At 49.0% G+C, this 22,713-nt stretch overlaps 1 protein-coding gene across 6 annotated transcripts in view; it reads right to left on the bottom strand.

The window, feature by feature from the left end:
* Window positions 1–22,713, bottom strand: part of B3GNTL1 (UDP-GlcNAc:betaGal beta-1,3-N-acetylglucosaminyltransferase like 1) — a 108,224-nt gene that overhangs the window by 46,124 nt on the left and 39,387 nt on the right. For all 6 annotated transcript variants that reach the window (XM_029210937.1, XM_029210939.1, XM_029210938.1 and 3 more), the window contains exons 5-6: window positions 16,992–17,057; window positions 6,947–7,042 (exon numbers count right to left, since the gene is read on the bottom strand). In XM_029210937.1, coding sequence (XP_029066770.1) covers window positions 6,947–7,042; window positions 16,992–17,057 — 162 coding nt within the window. The remainder of the gene's footprint in view (window positions 1–6,946; window positions 7,043–16,991; window positions 17,058–22,713) is intronic.

The raw sequence follows: 22,713 nt of genomic DNA, 5'->3' as shown, positions 1-22,713 counted from the left end.
TGCTGCACTTCTCTGTCTTCTCATTTTGAGAGGTTATCTGCCCAGAACTTCCTCTGTCTCAACTGATGTGAGCTTCGATTTCTCTGCTCTTCTTGGTGCCTTTCTGCTCCTTTGCTGTTGCGGCTTCATTCAAGCACCAGAAGCTGGTTGAGTGCGGTCGCCCCTGTCACATCCCATTGTACACAAAGGCCTCTCCGTTGTTTTCCTTGCTCCCTAATTGAGTATTTCTATAATTGAAGGAAAAGGAGGCCTGTGCTCCTTGTGTGTAAAGCACTTATTCTATCTCCCCACTCCTTCCTGGGCTGCTTCTGGCCTCCCTCCCAGGTTGGAGACCTGCTTCCTAGATCTCATATCTTCCTCCTCTTCAATTTGCTTCTTAATTTGATGGAATGTCTTCCAGTAAATTTCTGAGAAAGCTTTTGTAAGAGACAAATATTTTGACTCCCTATACGAAAAAGTCCTTGTTATATTTTCACACGATTGACAATTTTGTTAGGCATAGAATTCAACATTCAAAACCATTTCTGTGAGAACTTTGAAACTTGTGTCCCAGTGTCTTACGGGTTCCACTGCAATTGCTGAGAAATCCAAGACCACATTTGTTCCTGCTGTTCTCCTCTCTGAACTGCCCAAGGGCTTTAAATCCTGGGCAGGGTCTTCTCTCGTACGCTGGGCAAGATACCCAAGGGCCCTTTCCATCTGGCAGCCCACATCTTTGGTTCTAGCAAATTTTTCCAAATTATTCTTAGCTAATTTACTCTCCTCCACGTAAGAAGAAATCTCACTATGCTGGACTGTGCTGTGTCAAATCAGCAAGAGCTGGGCACCAGTTTCTCAGGGGCCCCTTCTCAGTGTGAATCCAGGTTAGAGCTAGACCCGAGCGGAACCTGCCACAGGTTGGGCAACAGAATGAAGGAGGACCACTGTCCCAGAAAGCCATGGTGGTCAGACCATGGTGGTCAGACCCATGGTGGTCAGGGGTGACACAGGCAAGGTCCCCGCCCAGAGGCCAGCATCCATGAAATGTGGGTGGATCTTCTTGTTCCTTGGGGACAGAAGCTCTTGTTCTCAGGACGCTTCTGGACCCCACTCTACGCACATGTTCACCTGTATTCTTCATCATATCCACGACAGTAAACTCTAAACATACGTGAATGTTCCTCTGAGTTCTGTGAATGGCTCAAGCAAATTAATTGACAGAGGAGGGGGTCGTGGGAACCCTGATTTATAGCCAGTCAGGTGGAAGCACAGGTGACGACCTGGACTTGTGATTGGGCTGAAGTGAGGCAGTCTTGTAGGACTGAGCCCTTAATCTGTGGGATCTGACGCTGTCTCCAGGCACGTGGAGTCAGAACTGAGTTTTTTAGGACACCCGGTCAGTGCCTGCTCAGAACTGAAGAACTGCTCAGTATTTGAAAAGGCAAAGGAACTAGAATAGCAAAAATAACTTTGAAAAAGAAGAATGAAGTTGGAGGAACCACATTAACTGATTTCAAACTTCCTCCACAGCTACAGTGACCAGGAGAGTGTAGCCATGGAGTGACACACAGATCAATGCAACAGAATGGCCCAGAAACACACCCACACGAGCACGGCTGACTGATTTTTGACAAAGGCCAAAAGCAATAAAGGAAGGTAGTATTCTCACCAAAAATGGTGTGAAAACACTTGGACATTTGTAAGCAAAAGAAAGGAAGAAAGAAAAAGAGCCTTGATCCAAACCTCGCTCCTTATGCAAAAATCAACTTAAAATGAATCATAGCTCTAAATGTAAAACGTAAAACTATAAAACTTTAGGAGAAAATCTTTGTGACCTATAGTTACATAAAGCATCCTTAGACATTGATACCCAAAGCACGATCTATTTAAAAAATAGATGAGTTGGACTTCACCAAAATTAAAAACTTTGGTTCTGTGAAAGACTCTTGTTAAGTAGATGAAAGAAAAGCCATAGATAAGGAGAAGAGACTTGCAAACACACCTAACAAGGGACTTCTGTCCAAAAGGAAACTCAAACTCGATAGCAAGAAAACAAACAATCCAATAAGAAAATGGGCGAAAGATCAGAACAGACGCTTAGTGGATGGTGCATGAGCACATAAGAAACTGCCGTTAGGAAAATGCAAGGCAGAGCCGTGATGAGACACCACGGAACGACTGGCATGAAAAATCTGACACCACCAAGTGCCAAGAGGGGAAATGGCGCGGCCACTCCGGGAGCCTTGCGTGGACTTCAACTTGAACACAGGTGCACAGTCCCAAACCCGGTGCTCATCCCAGGAAGTGAAGCCTGTCCATCAGGGTCTCAGCGGCCCTACTTGTCACAGCCCCACAATGACGGGCGCATCCCTGCAACTGGACTCTCTCGGCAACAGGAGGAACAAACTATCATCTCAAGGGCACAATGCGGAATGAAAAAGGCGTGGTTCCACTGACATAACTGCCTCAAATGACAAAACTCCAGCGAAGGGGACAGAGAAGTTGTTGCCAGGGGCAGGGGCAGGGGCAGGACAAAGTGTGGCTAGCAAGCAGTTTCTTTGGGGTGCAGGATAGTCCCAATGTCCTGATTGTGGCAGGGGCTGTGCTGATGCAGACGCGTGATGAAATTCCATAACCCCCACCCCTCCCCAACAAGAATGTGTGAACTCCGAGCAGGGCTGTACCAGTGTGCATCTTCTGGTTTGAACATCATACTGTGGGTATGTTACGAATGGGGGGCTGGGTGAAGGGCACAAAGGAACTCTACTATTTTTGCAACTTCTATGTGAGTCTGGAGTTATTTCAAAATACACAATTTTTATTGGTTAGGCTTTGTAAAATGACTCTACGATCCGGCGGGGAAGCAGTTTCTCTGTGCAGGTACCAGGAGCCTGGCCTCCAGGTTAGAGGCAGGAATAACATTCTCAAAGAGTTTCATCAAAAATATTCAGGCACGTGTTAAAAATGCACATTGCCAGAGCCACTAAATCAGAAACTCTATGGGAGTAGATGAGGGATCTGCATTGTTTTCAAGTTTTTGAGCTATTTTATGATCAAACAAGTTTGGGGAGTGCTGGTTTAGGTAAAGAGTCTGTACTTACAGAGGTAAACTTTAATTATCTAGAAATTTTGCTAGTCTAGAGTCCTTGGATACTGGATAAAGTGAGAGTTTGTGCATTAGTGCTGGCAGGTGGGTTGTACATTTTTCCCATTTACGTTCATGCCAAGCTGTTCAGACGCTGCGGGCAGATGAAAGCTGGGCGACACCCTCCCTGTGGAACGCACGGGGCCACGAAGGAGAGGCTGTACAGGAAGGGGGGCTGTTCTCTTCACTGCAGCCCTGTCCACATACCACTGTGTCCTGTGGGCCCAGGGGCAGGGGACACAGACCAGGAGGGACCACCAGGGGCTGTGGAGGAGCCAAAGAGGGTGTCCAAACTCTATGGGCCGAATTGTGTCCCCCAAAGCCCACTGCAGCGCTAACCCCCCCAGGCGACTGCATTTGGAGATGAAGCCTTTAAAGAGGTTTTAAGGTTAAATGAGGTCATGGGTGGAGCCATGATCCACGAGTCACCGGGAGTGAGCCATAGAGGAAAGGCCCTGTGACGACTCGGGGTGGAGACGAACGTCTACTCACCCAAGAGAGAGGCCTCAGGAGGAACCACCTGCTGGCACCTTGATCTAGAACTTCCAGCCCCCAGATTGCGAGAAATAGCTGCCTATTGCATTTGTTATGGCAGCCTGAGCAGGCTAAGACACCAAGGAAGCACAGATCCTGGAGAGAGGTGCAAGGGCAGCTGGGAGCAGGCGTGGAGGACAAGGACCAGGTGGGGCTGGGCTGAAGGGGGCGCCTCACCCACTCCTGCTGTCTTCCTTCCGCTGTGAACCTGAGCACATACTCCAGGGAGCCAGGGCTGGGCTCATTGGCCTCGGTAAGGACCCAGCCACCCATGCAGGCTGCCAGGGCCCCCAACCCCTCCTTGGAGCTGCCAGGATCCCCCAGGGGCAGGCTCTGAGGCGGGGGTGGGGTCTGGCCTTGCCTCCCCTTGCCCCCCATCCCCATCCAAGAGATTCAGGTCCCTTGGGAACAGCCCCTCGCTGAAGGTGTAAAGTGGGCACTGCCTAAAACAGCTGCATTTTCAGGCTGGCACAGGCTCCAGGCCATTTGTCCAGACAACTTTCCACCTCTTGGTTTATTTGGAATTAGCAGAGTGTTAATTTTATAGTACTCTGATTCAACTTTGTGCATGGTGGGTATCTAATCATACATTCAAGTAGACACACAAATATCAAACCAAATTACGCTGCTCTCCACCTCACAAATGTGACTCAATTTAGACTATGAACAAAGACCCCACAGAGTGCTGGTGATTTCTGTGACTGTAACAGTTGAGGAATGGCTTAAATAAGAGATATCTTCTTTCACTTTATTTTGAGAAACTTTATACTTTAATTTCCCCTGACTTGCTAAAGAAAAACACTGTTTAGGAAGACCCTACCTTAATTATTTCTATGATGCTTAAGAGTAAACAGTTAAGTCTGCCCTCGGCTCAGAACTTGTATTTCTGGCTGAGAATGTGCTGCATGTAAATTATACCCTCAGTGTTCAGTCACACAGTTTCTGTGTGACTCACGTTCTCCCAGAAAATCCAGCACATGGCAGAAGCCAGCTCAGCAGTTTCTCTCACGCAGCCACCTCTACACTTACTCACAGACCCTCTAATACTTGGGACTGAGGTGAGCGTTTCCAGAGCCCCCTTGTAGGTGCAGAGCTGTGCATCTGAGGGGGACCCAGGGCTGACCGCAGGCCAGGGGATTCACACTCAGTGGGACATTTTAATTTCCCAGTTAGGATATGAAAGCTCTTACTAGCTCTTCACTGAGGCGGCTATGATTCTTTGTTCTGAAACCATCAGTGCATGTCCTGGGAGGCCATCTGTAAACAGGTGGTACATCCCAGAGCCGTGACCCGCGGCTTGGACCTGCTCCACAGAGGGAAGGACCAGGAGAGGGATGGCGACAGGAGTCACAGACCCAGTGCTTATTCTCCATGCGCCAATGATGGTTTGCACACTCATATCCAAATGCCAACTGAGATGCAAGGGGTACCCAGAGCTTGTGTACCCAGAGCCCTCGGCCCTCTTCCCAACTTGGGATGCTAAGGTCGAAGGCTTCTCCTTCAGGTACCTTCACAACCTGGAGAGAAGACTCCCTTCTGATCAGAGGCCTGAAGCTGTTGTGGACTCACAGCTCCACCAGCTCGTACGCCCCGCCGCGCGGAAGGACACCCTCCCGACAGCTCTGCAGCAACCAGACGCTCAGTGGCTGTCGGTGATCCAGGGCCGCTTGGTGCAGAAGGGACAGAGCTGCAACCATCCCGCATGACTGTCAACATCAACCCGTGAGCTCCCGCACCAACAGCAGAGACCCTGTCAGCTCCGAGGAGGCCACTTCTCCTTTCCTCACGGCTGGGGGAGCAGCAGTGACTGAGCCTCTCCAGTGCCCTCACTGCCCTCACTCGTTACTAGTGCCCCTATTATTATTACCTGTTATTAGTGCACCACCTGTAGCTATTAGGCCATTACTGGAATATTCATCTCAAAATGGGAAAAGTAAATCCAAATGCAAAAGTGCTTTTTCTGTGTGTGGACCAGCCTGAACGGCATAGCACTTAAAAGCTGGTGAAGTCATTCTGATAACAGAAGCAACTGGCAAACCCAACACTGAAGAGGAAAGGGTAAATAATCTTGGATTATCCAAAGAAGCATGTGAAACAGCCCCACAAGAGGAAACTCTCAGGGTTTCTTCTGAGTCACTTTGAGTTCAGTGAACAGAACACCTGATGCCATAATCACAAGCAGCTCTAATTTCAGAAGCTGATTATCATTATAAATCATTCCAATATACCAAGATTTCAGTTTTCAAAATTCAGAGTTTAGAAAAAAGCACTTCATTATATGGTGGGATCACAGGAAATCGCAACGTGGGACAGACCCCAGCACCTCACTGGGGGGAGAATGTTTCCAGGCCTTCTAGAGCTACTTCCTGGTGGGCTTTGGGGGGCTGCTCCCCACTCCTCCCCCTCTGGCTGGGGCCCCCACCCTGAGGAGCACATTTCTCCGGTCTTGGGTGGGGGGGGCGGGCGGGGTGAGTCCTGGGAACAGCTCGTCCAGCAGGAGGAAGAGTCTGGAGCATCTGCCGTCGGCGGGGCACCAGGGCTGGGCCAAGAGGCAAATGCAGCAGGCCTGGGCCCACCCCCAAGAGCCGGGGCTGTTTTAAGTCTCTGTTTGGGGTGATTTGCTACGGAGCATTAAGCGGCTGCTGGCACGCTGAGGCAGTGGCTGGTTTTCAAAGGTGGATGAACAGAGGATCTTTGGTTCTTGTCCTCACTCAACACCTCATCAACACACGGTCGTGGACCCACCCGAAGTCCCGTGGATTTCGGGACCCCACAGCTGAGACCGAGAACCTCTTCCTGGCCTCCTCCCCCAGGCCGTGGCCCCGCTCCTGGTGGCTTCTAGTCTGATTTCAGCCCACGCCCTCTTCTAGCTCCGAGGGCTCCTGATGTCTGCTGACCAGCTCCACCCAGACGGTGCATCTCAGCTCATTCCCCCAGACCCGGCCCCCCTCCAGCTGCCCTGCTCGGGGACGGCCCCGCCCCACCAGACACTCAGGCCTTTCCTGGACACCTCACCCCTGCAGCAGCTCAGCGCTGCCCGAGCCCTGGCCTCCTGCCCTCTGGATCCGTCCGCCTCAGCCTACGCGGCTGGCCTGCGGGTGCCCTGCACACCTGCTCTCTGGCTCCGGCTTCGCCCCAGGCCGGGATCCTCTGAAACGCTGTCCCCCTTCTCCAGGGAGCGCCTACCTGGACTGTGCCTTGCGCCCAGGAGGCAGGCAGACACAGGTGCTAAGAGCATGAAAAGCCCCTCTCGGGGAGGCCGGGGCCAACTGCAGACGGCAGGCGTACCTGGGTGAGCAGCTGGTCGGGCGCCAGATGGTTGATCCACCGCGTGTATCGCTCGGTGGAGTTGGGGGGCTCCCTCCTCACTTGGCAACCGATAATCTGTGAAACAATAACAGATAGGACTTAAAATAAATCCACTGCAGCCGCTGGAACAGCCTCGTTTCTCAATAACTTTCTCCTTCCAGCCTCTAAATAAACAAGAGTCGCAGCCCTAAGAGCTCACTTCCCTGGCCGCCTCCCTCTGTCTAGGCTGCCACAGCGGCCCCCCACCCCACGATGCCACCAGACGGGCACACCCCATCCCAGGAAGAATCTGCGCTAGCTGCCCTCTAAATCCTCTTCCGTACCCTGCATCACCACCTCCTTCCACCCTTGGTCCTGGAACCCGGCCCTGCCTCCTCCTGGCCATGGACACGATCCCCTCTCCGCATACCCAGCTCTGCACGCTGACTCCCGGCAGCCCTGTCCTGCTGTCTGACAGTGCCCCAGCACCTAGGGAAGCCCCCCTGCACGTTCTGCTGGGGTATCTGCTTGCAGCGCGTTTACACATCTCTAAGACTGCTCAGAGGTAGAAAGGTCCGGCCCTTTGGTCGGTGAGGCAGGTTTGGAGAGAGGCTGGTTCCTGCCGCAGATATCAGGGGTCCTGATGCTCAGACACCAGCAGCCCCAGGGCTCAGAGGCAGGGAACGGGCTGGTTTCTGAGGGAGGGACCCCTCGCAGCAGCAGGAGGGGGCCTTTCTCCTCCTTTCTGGCTGGGGGAGGGCAGCCGGGGTGCCCGTGGCAGCAGAGAGCCTGCCCCTTGGTGAGGGTCCTGTAAGGCTCTCAGAGGCTGGCTGGCCTCGGGGAAACGACACTAACCTCTAATCCCCTGGCTGTGCCTTCTCCACCTCCCTGACCGCCGAGGAACACGGTGAGGAAGGTCAGAGTGGTCGGCAAACCTACATCACTGCCCAAGTGACCTTACTGAGAAACTATCAAAAGTCACCCCACAATATCTGAGTTTCTTAAATCTTGCTCTAATATACACAGCACTACACATGATGATTAATTTATATTAATGCAGTTATGCTACTGAAGAGTTGTGAGAAGGTTTTTGCTTGCTTTGCTTGAATTTTGTTGTGTGGTTGTTTTTTGTTTGTTTTGTTTTTAGTGATTCAGTTATACATATACATGTAACCATTCCTTTTTAGATTCTTTTCCCATATAGGTTATTACAGAACATTGAGTAGAGTTCCCTGTGCTATACAATAGGTCCTTTTTTGTTGTGTTTTTTTTTTTAATTAAGCTTTTTTTTTTTTTTGAGAAATGGTAGATTCACATGTAGTGTTAACAAATAATACACAGAGATCCCATGTAGCCTTTACACGGTTTCCTCTAATGGTAACATCTTGAAAAGCCAACACGTGGCCTCCACTGGGCTGAGGGACCCTGGGCGTTTCCACGGCCACAGGGACCCCTCGTGGTGCCTTTATAGCTGCGCCTCCCCCCCACACCCAGCTCACAGCCGTGAACCTGCTACTGCAGTGCTGTAATTCTGTCTTTTCAAGAACATCGCATAAATGAAATCACACTGTGTGTTGCCTTTCAAGATTGGCTTTTTTCACTCGGTGATTCCCTGGAGATTTGTTCCTTTTTTGGCTGAAAAATACTCCACAGCTCAACCCTCTACAGGACACCTGGGCTGTTTCCAGTTTGAAGCTATTACTATTAGTCTGCTGCAAACACTCACACAGGGGGTTTTGTGTGAATGTTAAGTCTTCGTTTCTCTGGGATAAACACCCAGGAGCGTGACTGTGGGTCGTATGGTAGTTTCATGTTTAATTTTTAAAGAAACTGCTGTTTTCCCGAGCAGCTGCACCACTTCCATCCCCACGGCAGCGTGTGTGACCAGTCTCCCTGCATCCTTGCCATGTGTTTTATTCTGGCTTTTCCGACAGGTGTGTGTGGTACCTTGTCGTGGTTGTAATATGCACCCCCAGTGGCTCAAAAGGCTGAATCTCCTTCCAGGGGCTAATTTCTCATCTGCCTGACTTTCCAGAGAAGCGTCTTTCATCCATTTCTTGATTGGGATAAAACACACTTGGCCATAGGTCTGTATTCTTTTTACATACTGCTGAATTCTATGTGTGAACTTTTCATATATTTCTCCTAAAAACACATACAAAATTCAGCTGTAAATCAGAACAGCCCTTGAATGGTCACCTTGCCCAGTTGCGAGGTACCACACCTGATCTGACCAAAGCGTATTTTTTTATAACTGTCTATTCCATCTGTTTTCTGGCCTTGTTGACACTGTCTTGCATTCGATTGCTGAACAGGAAAGATTTTGAGTCAAAAAACAAAAATGGGGATCAAAGCTGTGAGGTAGGAATCCTGTTCCAAAAGTATTCCCAAGCACGGAGATGAAGAGGCTTAACTTCTATACAAACACCCAGGCCCCGGCCTCATGACTGCTGCGTCACGAGCAGCTGCCGGGGGCGGCAGCCCAGTCCAGCCCGTGCCGAAAGCCACACTTCCAGCCAGACCGTGAGGGGCGGCAGACGTGGTCTTTCTGGGACATGAGCTGACTTGTGCTATTTCCACGGTGAGTGCCTGAGCCCCCTCCCCAAACCTCCTCTTCCATCCTCTGCCTCTGATGAAGGGTGAACCATGCTGGGTGGGGTCTCACATGGAGGAGGAGGATTAGGTGAACACGAAATGAAGCTGGAACTTTGGGGGCTGGCTGTTCTTTGAGGCTTTAAACACTGTGAGTGCTGGTCTACAAAGAACCAAAGTGAGGATATTTTGTTTGCCTTAACATGTTTTAAAAGAATGCTGGCCTGGACCACAGGGAAGACAAAGGCAAACCATAAAAAGAGGCACCTGCAGTGGGATGCTGAGCTCCTCTCCCGTGCTGTCTGCCCTGCCCTCACGCCAGACCACTGTGGACACCAGGCCAGCACGGTACCTTGTACACAGTCGGTGCTCAATAGACACAGGCTGAATGAACCCAAAGAGTGGGAGACTGAAAAAATTCTTGAAGAAATAATGGTCAAAAATTTTCCAAATTTGATGTAGGCTATAAAACCACAGATCCCAGAACTTCAACAAAGCCCCAGCAGAGCCAACCTTTAAAAAAAAAAACAATTCATGCTTGTACATAATAATCAAATTGCTGAAAACCAGTATTAAATAGAAGATCTTAAAAGGAGTCAGAGAAAAACACCTATTGCACACAGAGAACCGGATATAAGGATGACAGCAGACTTCTCCACAGAAGAAATGGAGACCAGACAAGGGAGAGACATCTTTAAAGAAAGAATGACTTCAACCTAGAATTCATTAGCCAACTACTATAATTTTCAAAAATTAAAGCAAAAGAAATACTTTTTCAGAAAAACGAAAGCCAAAATTATTCATCACAAGAAGACTTAAATTACAAAAAAAGATGAAGGAAGCTCTCTGGGGAGAAGGAAACAACCTGATCTATACCAAGGAATGGCAAGTGGCAATGACGGTAAACAGATGTGTAAAAGCAGAAGACATTTTTCCATGTGCAACTTCTTTATAAGATAATTGACTTTGGTAAAAATAAAAGCAAACACTGTGGAGTTTACAGCATAAACTGTGTGACAGGATGTGATTTTGTAATCTTCTTACGCTCCATGTGAGATGGTGCCATTTAAGTGCCATTTATTTATTAATAAAAGTGCCATTTATTTAAAGTAGCGTGTGAGGCGTAAGATGCAGACCCTAGGCCAACCACTGAAAAATAATGAAACAAAGAGGGATAGCTGATAAAGCAATAGTACAGATAAAATGGAATCATAAAACAAAACAAAACCAAAGGGTAGGAAAGAGGAAACCAGGAGGAAAGAGGCTTGAGGCAAAACCCAAGCCGGGAGATGAAAACCAATTACATGCAATGCAGAAGGAACAAAGTAATAAAAAGCAAAAGTCAATAAAATAGAAAAGACAACAGAGAAAACCAGCGGGGCAGGGAAGGGACAAGAGTGTGGCCGTGTTAGGAGGTCTGCCATTCCGGGGTGGCTTGGCTTGGACGTTGCTGGGATCGGCACCGATTTGCAAGATCTTATTCAGAAACTGAATTTTTTAAACTTCACTAACCTCAGTTCTTAATGGAAATGAGAACTGTTACCGCACACCCACACAGCAAACTCAAGTAGGGAAGTTATAAAATGAACCTGGGACCCGGCAACACAAATTCTGAGAGGAGGGCAGCCCACCCTCCCCACCCACCATCCTCATGGTGTTGCTAGAGGGTTCCTCTAAGCAGGGCTTTCAGAACCATGGTCTGAAGATGAAAAAAAAAAAAGGGGGGGGAAAGAGAAATGTAAGCCTATAATTTTATCAATTAGCTATACTTATGAAATTAGTTCCTAATTTATATTTATGCATAAAGATTACTAAAATATAAATTAAAATTAGATTTCATTAACTCCTATTTGTCTTATGGACCCAATCCTTAAAATACTTCAAGTGGATACATTTAGGAATGGAAGCAATGTTTTAATATTTTAAGTTAGATTAACAATTTTCCTTATTTCATACTCCCAAATGCTTCTTGTCATCAAAAATCTTTTCGAAAAAATGACTTTACTTATCGATCAACTTCTACTTACCTGGACAACAATTGCCACTAGGAAATAGGGCCATTCAAACACCTGTTAGTTCCTGAGAGGCTCACCTGTGCTTACTCGTCTGGAACGGTACATGTCAGATGTGGCTGGGGTGTGTGGAGGCCACACTCCACAAAACCTAAATGCACAGATGTGTGCTTTTCACGTGTGGTGGTCACATCAACGTGGGGCAGATGTGGAGGAACACAAGCTCTGTCGCTGTGATTTTTTTTTTTTTTTTTTTGCGGTACGCGGGCCTCTCACTGTTGTGGCCTCTCCCCTTGCAGAGCACAGGCTCTGGACGCACAGGCTCAGTGGCCATGGCTCACGGGCCTAGCCGCTCCGCGGCACGTGGGATCCTCCCGGACCGGGGCACGAACCCGCATCCCCTGCATCGGCAGGCGGACTCTCAACCACTGCGCCACCAGGGAAGCCCTGTGGTTTTTAACCTGAGAGACTCCTCCAGACAGTAGGACATGAGCTGCCCTCATCGGCTCATATCTCCCAGGCATCCTGTTCCAGCACGTTACTCTGGACCGGTTCCATCTTCAGCAGGGCCCTTGCAGCCTCCCTGCAGCCCCCGGTCACCCTCTCCTCCTCCTGCCTCACACCCACCTTCCAAATACCAAGCATTCCCAGAGACTCATGCCTGGCCGGCAGCACGTCCCACCCCCCCAGGCTCTATCAGGGTCAACCGTGGACGCAGAACCACCACCCCCCCGCCCCGCCACCTGCAAACCCACCCCTGGGCACCGTGGGCCAGGGGCCTCCCCAGCCGATCTCTTGCGCTATGAGGCAGAGTTGGACCACAGGGCCCAGCACCAGGTTCCATCCTGAGTGACTGAGCAAGGCCCCCATCTGCGCCCCACTTCTCCCAGCCTCCGCTGGGCACACAGACGGTGCTCGCTCCAAGGTGCGGTGAGGACGGAGCTGGAAGTGGCGCAGTGTCCACCGGGCTTTAGATGCTGACAGCAGACCCACCCGCCTCCAAACCTCATGCCAACGTGAGCCCCTCATCAGCCCCTCAAACAGCTGTGCCCTCTCTGCAGCGCCTGTGCCACTCCCAGGGCACACGCTCAGCCTGACCAATTCAGTGCCGCTCAGTGGACAGAGGCCGCAGCAGCTACACTCAGGGCAGGAAGAGGCTGCGCTGAGCGGAGATGAGGTGATGGCCCTGGCGCCACCTGAAGGCAGAAACGGGTCCACAGCTCCTGCTTCCCGCTTTGCATTCCCGCCAGGCATGGTGGGCATGAGCCTGTCGCCGACTCCGAGCCAGGCCAGGTCACTGAGGACCCCTCCCGAGCCCCCTGGAGACTCACATCGGGGACATAAGGAAGTCCTGCCATCGGCCTGTCCTGAGGCCACGGGGAAGGACCCACCCACGTGTGCTGGCAAAGCTCTGGGGTGCCCTGTACCTCTGCAAGGCGCTCCCCGCCTCCTTCCCACCGTCATCCTCAACACCTCCATACTCCTGAGAATGCAGAGCTTCTCACCTCCGCCCGTGCGCAGGTGAACCCCCAGGGAGGGGCCCAGACCAAACACAGCGGCTTCCCTGACCCCACCCAACTCCTGTCCCAGAGCGGATCCTTGCTCCAAAATGCTCAATAAATGGGTGGAGAAATTCTACACCGGTGACGCCTGACATGTAACATCTCAGATGTTCTGCAGAGAATATGCAGCGGCACAATTTATGGAAGTTGCCACCCTCATAATTAAATGGCTTTCTTGTAAATGGCCTTAAAGAAGTAATGACCAAGGACAAACATATACTTAGCATTCATTTCATTCTTTCCAAACAATGTGATATAATCAACAAAACCACCAACCAGCAACTGCAAATCAAGATTTTTGTAGGTCATGACTTTTAAAAAACCCGGCACTACAGCAACAACCCTTCTAAAGCTGATTTTGTTCTGGTGCGACAGGACTGTTCGGAACCCCTGGTCTCGCTGCAAACCTGTGATGCCGGAGGGGGCACAGGTGCTCCAGTGCTGGGAGCAGAGTATCAAGTGCACTTAATACAGGTTGGCAAGAAAAGCTGTAACCTAGAACTTTATAAAGGCACAAGCCAATGTGTTTTAATTAAGATTAACTGACACTGTCTACATTTTTTCCAAAGTCCTTATATATCCCTAGATTTCGAGGTCTTTGAACTTACACATGGAGAACCACCAAAAGTAACATCACATGTGAACCAATCACACACAAAAAAGGGAGCGGGGGTGGACAATGTATCTGAAAGTATCTCACTCTCTATAATATATACATTTGTTACAAAATTCTTCAGACAAAATTCTTTTTTCAATGTAGAATATATTCTAAGTGCTTGGAAACTGTGAAAATCACCCCTGATCATTTCCAGATCTGGGCCAGTTCTCAGACTCAGACCCACCAGCTGAAGGAGAGGCCCCACCCACGAGGATGGACCTGTGACGGCAGGGGAGATGCACCGAAGATGCAGGATCTAAGGCCGGGAGGGGACACTGATCATGTGAGGCGGCTGGACACAGGGCCCAGGTGACACCAGACCCATCACGCCCACTGGAGTAAGGGTCCACAAGTCAGGTAATAAACTGGGCTCATGGGCACACAGGTCCCACCAGTGACCACTTCCAGGTTCCTGAACGTGTAACCAGAAAGCACAGGCTTAGCACCCAGCTGAGCCTCACACAGGTTCCCTGGGGTGTGATTAGGGGCTAGTGTAAGAGAAGGGGCAGGTGGAGGCCATCCCAGCCTCGAGTGTAAATCGAACACAATATCACATCCTGGGGAAAAAGCAGACACTGGGCTACCTTGGAGGCTTGAAGGAAGGGGGTGCTGGCCCCCACACACCCCTGCAGAAGCAGACGTCCCGCACACATGCTGCATCGGCGAGTCAGCACTGGGACCCTTTCTGCTGTCTTCACATTGCTCAGTGGTCTGCACGCTGGACATTTTCGTCGTGCTGGCCACCGTGTTGAGGACATCCTGTGGCACCTGATGAGCAAGACTTTTGGGTCCAGAGGTCTGGGCACCGCAACACTACCTCTGAGGTGAGGGACCATGAAGAGAGAGGCACAGGACTTGGCCGGTCTCCTTGCGCCACTTGGGGTCCTGTTCACCCTTGACCATAGTTAAGAGTGGGGTCCGAAGAAGCACGGGCCTGCCATCTGGCCCCGAGGCTGCAGAGTCCTGGAGGAAGCTGGTGGCAGTCGACGATGTGGAGACCTGCAGCCCCAGCGGGGCCGTCACAGCACAGACCCCAGGACCCTGTGGCATGGAGCTGTGGGCCATTCAAGGTGGCGTGCCCAGGGCACCACGTGGCCACACTGCCCACCAGGAGCTGGGTACTGTCAGACCACCAAGGCATGAGCTTGAGTGGCCTCACGGCCATGAAGACCACTCCACGGGTCACCCACCCATGGCTCTGACCTCTCCTTCAGCTGCACCCAGGGCCTCACGGGGCTGGTCCCCAGGACCCAGTGATAGAGCAGGTTCACAGGCAGGCTGGCGTGGTGCACTGGCACAATGCCAAAAGGGACTGATACTGCAGCCCAGCCCCATTCAGGGCAAGGACACACACAAGCCCCCAGGCCCTGGTGAGTGAGCAGGGGAGTCTGCTGGGAGGAGCAGACCTGTGAGACGCTGTGGGTGGACCTGGGGGCACTGGGGGTGGGCGCTGGGGTGGGCAGTGCTGGCGTGTCGGGCCAGAGAAGAGGCTGTGGGCCCCTCCCCGAAGGCTGGTCTAGTTACTACCACTCCTGACCTTCTGGTCAAAGAACGGACTCTGGGCCCTAGGGGACCGGCCCAAGGATTCCAGCAGTCCTGGTGAGTCAGGTGACACCAGCCCCCCGCCATCAGACCCAGGGCGTGCACTGGCCCCCATGATGCTACCTCGGCGAAGGGCCACTTCTCAATAAAGAGGCGGCTGGGCACTCCTGGACCTCCCTCACATCTAGCCTCTGGAAGCTACAGCCGGAGGAGCAGTGGAGCGGCCTCTCAAGAAGTAGCCGAAGGCCATTTTTATCTTCTTACAGGCGTATTTCAAGGACATGTTAACATTAACAACGTTTAAATTTAAGCAATATAAGGGCAATTACACTTCTGAGGATAAGAATCCTCAGCATCAAACTTAAGGTTGTAAAACGTCACCTATTCCATGAAAAGACAACAACAGCCCTCAGGCAGAGTGCCTAGGTTTGTTTACATGACAGCCAAGTCCCCAGTCACTCAGGTGTGCAGGGGCTGGGCAGCTGGAGACAGAGCAAGAGGGGCTACATTTCCTAGAAGGAGAAAATCAGTGGGCTAAATTCAGAGCTCCAAAATAAGGGGCTATTGGAAGAGAAAGAATTCATCTTGGGTGAACAAACGTCCTTCAGACTCCTTGAGAAATTGTATCTGAAGGAAGTGTATATTTGAGCCTCTGTCTTAACTCAGTACATGTTTCATAGGGTCCACTCTCTGAGCCCTGAGCCCTGTGCCATGAACAGGCTCTTTCCTTCGTGAAGGCCCAGTGGCCAGGCAGTCAGACCCCGAACACAGTGCCCAGAAGCCCATGAGAAATGCAGTCTCAGGTCCCACCAACACCTGGGATCAGATCCCAGGGGCTCATGTGCACTGGAGATGCTTTAGTGTGTGGACATGGTTGGACATGGCACTGCAGCAGAAGTGAGCAAACCTGGAGGCTGTTCCCAGGCAATCAGACACCATGTATCTTAAGACAGTTCCAGACCTTTCTCCTTCCCACTTTCAAAACCAGTGATCACCACAATAATTCAAAGATGTTTTTACTAAAATTTCAGCATAGAGATCTGAGCAGTGGGCTCTGTGGTCAGACGCCAGCTCTGGGGTTCAACCGCCTGGGCCACCGCCGACCCTGAGTCACACGGGAGCGAGGAATCCACGGGCCCGAGATGCTCCCCCAGGTCCAAGTGGCTGGGAGACGCTCCCTGAAATGGGGCTCCTGTGGGGGGAAGTGAGCTCTCACCCAGCGAATGCCAAGGACGACGGGTCCTGGAGAGCCTGGCTCATGGGGGCCAAAGGGGAAGCCATTCGAAAGATGAGAACGTAGTCTGAGGTTATGTAGCTAATGGAATTTTTTTTTTTTAACTGATATATCCTACAGCTCTCAACCTGTGTTTTCATGTCCAAGGTACACAGCTTCTCAAATGCTGATAAAACCAAACTAAACTAAACCAAACCAAAAAAATACTTTGGACCCATTTGAAAGTAACCAGTGCTACCCAAAACAAGAAGCACATTTTCCTTCAAAGGAAAACACCCTTGAGTGCGCAGACACACCAGGCACACATCATTCTCCAAGGGGGCAGTCTGATTACAAACTGACTCTTCCTATCCTAAGGAAGAATCTTAATCTAAAAAGCTGTAATGGCAGTTCTACCAAAAGGTGTAACAATGCAGCAGAAACATGCAGAAACATCCGTACTCACACTTGTTGGGTGTCGCACAGCAGCTGCGTGTTGCAGCCTCACCCTCTGAGGCATCATCACGTCGTCCTGCAGGAGAGAACACATTTTAAACTCCCTGGAAGCAACTCTGACCAACAAGCAAGAAGACAGACAGCCCGACAGCAAAGTAGGCAAGAGACCAGAAAAGGCAGTTCAGATGCTTCCCAGCAGTCCATGACCCTGTCAGTCGACCGGGAAACGTGAGTACCCAGGCTGCAGTGTAGGACACGCGGGAAATTGGACAATTCCGGCCAGAACTCACACGGCTGGCAGGGATGAGGACCTGGGGAAGAGAGTGGGGCACGTCCAGAAAGGTGGAGACTCAGATCCCTAAGACCTAATAACTTCACCACATGGGCAGAAAAAGTCTTACACGTATGTACCAGAAGAGATGTACAGAACGTTCACCACAGCGTCATTCAAATCGGGGAACAGCCCGATGTTCACAGATACCAGCACAGATAAATAAATTGTGCGCATTTCTACAGTCAAATACCATTCAAGTGTGAAATTAAACAACAGCTACACACAACATAAATGAATTGCACAGACATAATGCTCAGTGAAAGAGGCAAGACAAAAGAATATACATAGTATTATTCCGTTTATTTAAAACTCAAAATCAAGCAAAACTAACCGGATTATTTAAGAAATATACACTTAATACGAACTATCATAAAGAAAAGCAAGAAAATTATAATCCCAAAGTCAGAATAGTGATGACTTTGTGGGGAGGGAGTCAGGGTGTACCTCTAAGGTATTAGCAATGCAGTACTTCCTGACTGAGTCGTAGTTACACATGTATTTACCTTCTAATTAATCTTTAAAGTGTACATGTATGTTCTGTGTATTTTTCTATAGGTACGTTCCATCTCACAACTTAAAAAAGTGCTTTAAATTGATAAAAAATCAAAAAGATTTCAGTGTTTTATTTAAAGGTACAAATATGCCCACTATGTCATTGGGAGGATATTTATCTTTAAACTGAGCAATAAGATAAACTAAAAGAGCTGTATTTGTATCTCTTATTTCTGCAAAATGGCCTCATGAGCATTGTGCTAATCAAACGAGCTGTGGATGAAGTAAGCTGAGAAGAAGCCTGTGGCTAATGTGAGGAGGTGGGGAGGGAGGTGCTGAAAGAGGAGGGGGGAGGGGGAGGGGAAGAGGGGATGGGGAGGAGGGGGAGGAGGGGAGGGGGAGGAGGGGAGGGGGAGGAGGGGGAGAGGGTGGGGAGGAGGGGAGGGGGAGAAGGAGGGGGCAAGGGGGGGAGAAGGAGGGGGCAAGGGGGGGAGAAGGAGGGGCACAGGCAGGGCAGGGGCCCCTCCAGGCACAGCAGCACCCCCAGCAGGCAGGAAGCAGGTGTGAAGGTGGGAACAGAAATGCAGGGAGGAAGCTGTCAGAACAGGAGCAGAGAAGTCGGCTATTCCAGGCCTGAATCCTTCCCTGGCTCCCATCAGGAACATGCTTGCAGGCATGTGCATGGTCAGCCACAGCTGGGAATCTTAAAAAGGAAAACAAGGAAAATTGAAGCAGAAAAGGGTGGGTGATATGAGGAGGATAAAAAGAAGTTATGCTAGAGTTTAGCCTATTTCTCTCCCACAAAGGGTATAGCAAGGCAGCAGGGCAGAGACAAAAGCAGGGAAATTTCCCTGAAAGGGAAGGTCTATTGATCAAACTCTTGAAAAACGGCCCTGTGTCTGGTGGCCTCACGCAGAATCCTACAAAGTTCTGAGGTTTCCTAAACCAGTCCCGACCCCTGGTTACGTGTGGGAAGGTGCACAAGTCTGCACAGGACCAGGCCAGTATTTCAAAGAGAAAGTGGGGAGAGTAGAGGAAGCCACAGTCGGGGTCAGGGTTAGGGTTAGTCTCTGCTCACAGCGTGACCTCCTCCAGGACGCTGTGCAGTGGCACCACCACACATGCAAGCCCCACTTCCTCCAAACCCAGGCAAGCACCCCAGGAACCACACCACAAGCCTTCTGGCCTCTAATTCCCACACTTATTCAGTGGCACCAAGATGTCCACTGGGATGGGGCATCTTGTGTGGACCAGCTCAGCTCCTGTATTTGGCTGGACTTAAAAAATATTTGTAGAACAAATGAAGCGTCTTCTCAGGACTGAATTGTATTTTCAATCCACCTCACCACTTACAAAACACAACACTTTTTTTTTGATATTTATCACAATCTTCTATAGTTGGGAGACAGAGCAGCTAATATTATTCCCATTTTGTAGCCAAGGAAACCAAGGTTTGGAATCGCTACGGAACTCATCCAAAATCTCATAGCAATTACATGTCAGGGTTAAAATTTGAACACAGGATCAACGGAGGGTCCAGTATTACAGTTCAAGGATCTACGTACGCAAAAAGCAAAACTGTCCAGAAAGTCTTAGCTCTCAAGAACATTCTAATATAGTCTTCCATCACCTCGTTTACCAGAATCACCTCTGCTGCTGGGTGTCTGAATAAAGTGAACATCTGCAAGTATGAGGAGAATACAGAAGACATTTAACACACCCCTGACCATCAGCTGAGAAGGTCAAGGACGAACACACTGCAAAGTGATAGCGTAACAGAGTAACAGACTGTCTCAGCTGCACAGTGACTCTGCAGATTATAGATAAGCTCCTTGTTCTCCCAAGACCATTTTGAAAGAGGAAAAAGTTGCTGAAAGATGGAAGCATGAAAAGATCTTTATTATACATGAAAAGTGATGTGATATTTTAATAACAAGCCCAGATGTGTTTCTGCTCGTGGGCTGTGATCCCACCACCTTTCACCAGAGGCCATGCCTATCAGCGCCCGTCCCAGGGAGGGGCCTGCCCTGGTCAAGGTCACTGTGCTCACAGCTGGTACCCCATACCAGGAGCTGGTTTTAATAAAAGTCAGCTGGTATCTGAAATGCAAATAGGAGGGGGGCCTAAAGGATGGATACAAAGGGTCATCAAGCATGAACTGCAAAAGCCCAGAGTCTGCATGTCCTGATCCCAAGGTGTATCTGCAGATGGACTATCCTTACTACAGGAGGGAGGGTTCAAAACCTCCATATTTATTTGCCTAAAGTGTGCAGGATTCCACCATGATAACCAGGTAAGAAATGTTCTTGGCAGCCAAGGGAAAAGAATTTTAATGTATTATAAAAAATAACACTAATTCAAGATGAAACACTGTTTCCTTTCTGACCATAAAAATATTGGGTAGAGAAAAACTAATCTAGCCAAAGAATTTCAGAGTTAAAAGAAACCTGCATCTTTGAGTTCTGCAGCTTCTGAGTGGAGGGTGGTCCTGAGGGACCGAGTCTGTGGACTCCCAGGGATGACCAACGCCCAGGATGGGTGAGGGGCAGGACGGACCACTTGCAAATGAAGGAAATAATAGTCTACAGCCAAGAAGATCTTCTGTGGAAGAAAGCAAAGTTGATTTTTTTGTTTTTGTTAAGTCTTCTTATGCTTGACATTTAGACAAATAGTATTTGAAGACAAAGATAGAAATTCCCTGGTCAAACCTCAGCCTCAGGACCCACACTCCAAACAGAGGATCCTGAAGCACAGGGAAGAGAACAGAGCAAACCCAACCCACACACTGAGAGCCTATTTCCAAGGCACGGTGTCAAGGGACTCACATACGTGACCTACCTACGTTTTCCCAAACTCTGAGATACTTAGGGGAAGTAAGTAAGCTCGAGAGAAGTTGTCTGCCCGTGATTTTGCTACTTGGCTTGTACAGGGCAGGGCAGGACCCACAGGCGGGTCAAAATGCCTCCAAATCCACTTGCAGAAATGACAGGCTAATGGCACACAAATAATCCCGCTCTGTTCAACTAAGAAAGTTGTAAAAGGTATTGAAAGAGTCTTAAACATAGAGTTAACAAGATTGTGGGGAACTACTGGGCCCAAATCTCTGAGAAGCATTAGCCGAGAGAGGAAACAAGCCACTTGTACCCTCAAGTCCTCACTGATCTACAAGAAACAGCTGAAATTCCGACCGATGGTTCTGGTAACCCTGTGAGGCTGCAGGGAATGGAAATCAGAGCCAAGTGTCTGCTCAAGACTCGGCGGGGTGGGGGTGGGACTGCTATTCAATGACAGCACTTCGTAGCTCAGGCCATGGCAGGTCACCTCCTCAAGGTAAGAGGTGTGTGAGACACGTAGCCTAACAGGGCCTGGGAGCCTCAAGACTGGATAACAAGGGTTCCAGGATGGTGGTTCTCCCAGGCACCTGGAAGAAGCAAAGGAAAACCTCTGAGGGAAAGAACTTCCATTCAAGGCCTCAAATTAACTCCACAGAGAAGTATTCAAATACAATGACCAGTACACAAAGATAACTGGGCACATAAGTAAAAACACATGAAAGAACAGATAATAAAAGACTTCCCAGAGCAACCATTAAGAAAATAATTCAAAAAGAGTTAACAATCAATAATTTATTATAAACAGTACACTAGAAAATATTTAATTTTTTAAAAAGGGAAGCAGTAAACAAAGAACAGAGGAACAAAAATAATATGTCATAGAAAATAAATAGCAAAATGGCAGGCATAAATCCAATCGTAAAAAACTTAAATATGTGAATAAATTCAAAATTCTAATCAAAGATAAAAGTTGTCAAACTGCAATTTAAAAAATAAAACACAAAACAAGTTCTACCTATATGCTATTTATAAGAGGCAAAATTCAGGTTCAAAGACACAAATACACTGAAAGTGAAAGGATGTAAAAAGATACACCAAGCAAACTATAACCATAAGGGAGATGAAGTAGTTACACTAATACGGGGCAAAACAGACTTTTATTTTATTTTTTAACATCTTTATTAGAGTATAATTGCTTTACAGTGTTGTGTTAGTTTCTGCTATATAACAAAGTGAATCAGCTATATGTATACATATATCCCCATATCCCCTCCCTCTTGTGCCTCTCTCCCACCCTCTCTCTCTATCCCACCCTTCTAGGTGGTCACAAAGCACCGAGCTGATCTCCCTGTGCTATGTGGCTGCTTCCCACTAGCTATCTATTTTCCATTTGGTAGTGTATATATGTCAATGCCACTCTCTCACTTCACCCCAGCTTACCCTTCCCCCCCTCCATGTCCTCAAGTCCATTCCCTACGTCTGCGTCTTTATTCCTGTCCCTAGGTTCATCAGTACCTTTTTTTTTTCTTTTTTTTTAGGTTCCATATATATGTGTTAGCATATGGTATTTGTTTTTCTGACTTACTTTACTCTGTATGACAGACTCTAAGTCCATCCACCTCACTACAAATAACTCAATTTCGCAAAACAGACTTTAAAACAAAGAACTTTAATAGAAACAAAGAGGGGCATTAAACATTGACAGAATGGTCAATCCATCAGAAAGATATAACGATTATAAATATTCATGTACCTAACAGCAGTGAAAAAACGGAAACAAAAATGAACAGAATTGAAGAGAGAAACAGACAATTCAACAATCAGAGTTGGAGACTTCAATACCCCACCATCAAGAATGGACAGAATAACTTGACAAAATACTGCACCATCAACCAACAATACCAACCTGCTGACTTCTCTCTGTGGACACCCACCCAACAACATCAACCTGCTGACATCTAACTATGGAACGCCCACCCAACAACAACAACCTGCTGACGTCTAACTATGGAACGCCCACCCAACAACAACAACCTGCTGACATCTAACTATGGAACGCCCACCCAACAACA

This window comes from Monodon monoceros, unplaced genomic scaffold (genome assembly GCF_005190385.1).
Source record: "Monodon monoceros isolate NGI ecotype Baffin Bay Population unplaced genomic scaffold, NGI_Narwhal_1 Super_Scaffold_9, whole genome shotgun sequence".
NCBI lineage: Eukaryota > Metazoa > Chordata > Mammalia > Artiodactyla > Monodontidae > Monodon > Monodon monoceros.
The sequence above is the reverse complement of the archived record's forward strand: the minus strand, read 5'-3'. Positions and strand labels throughout refer to the sequence as shown.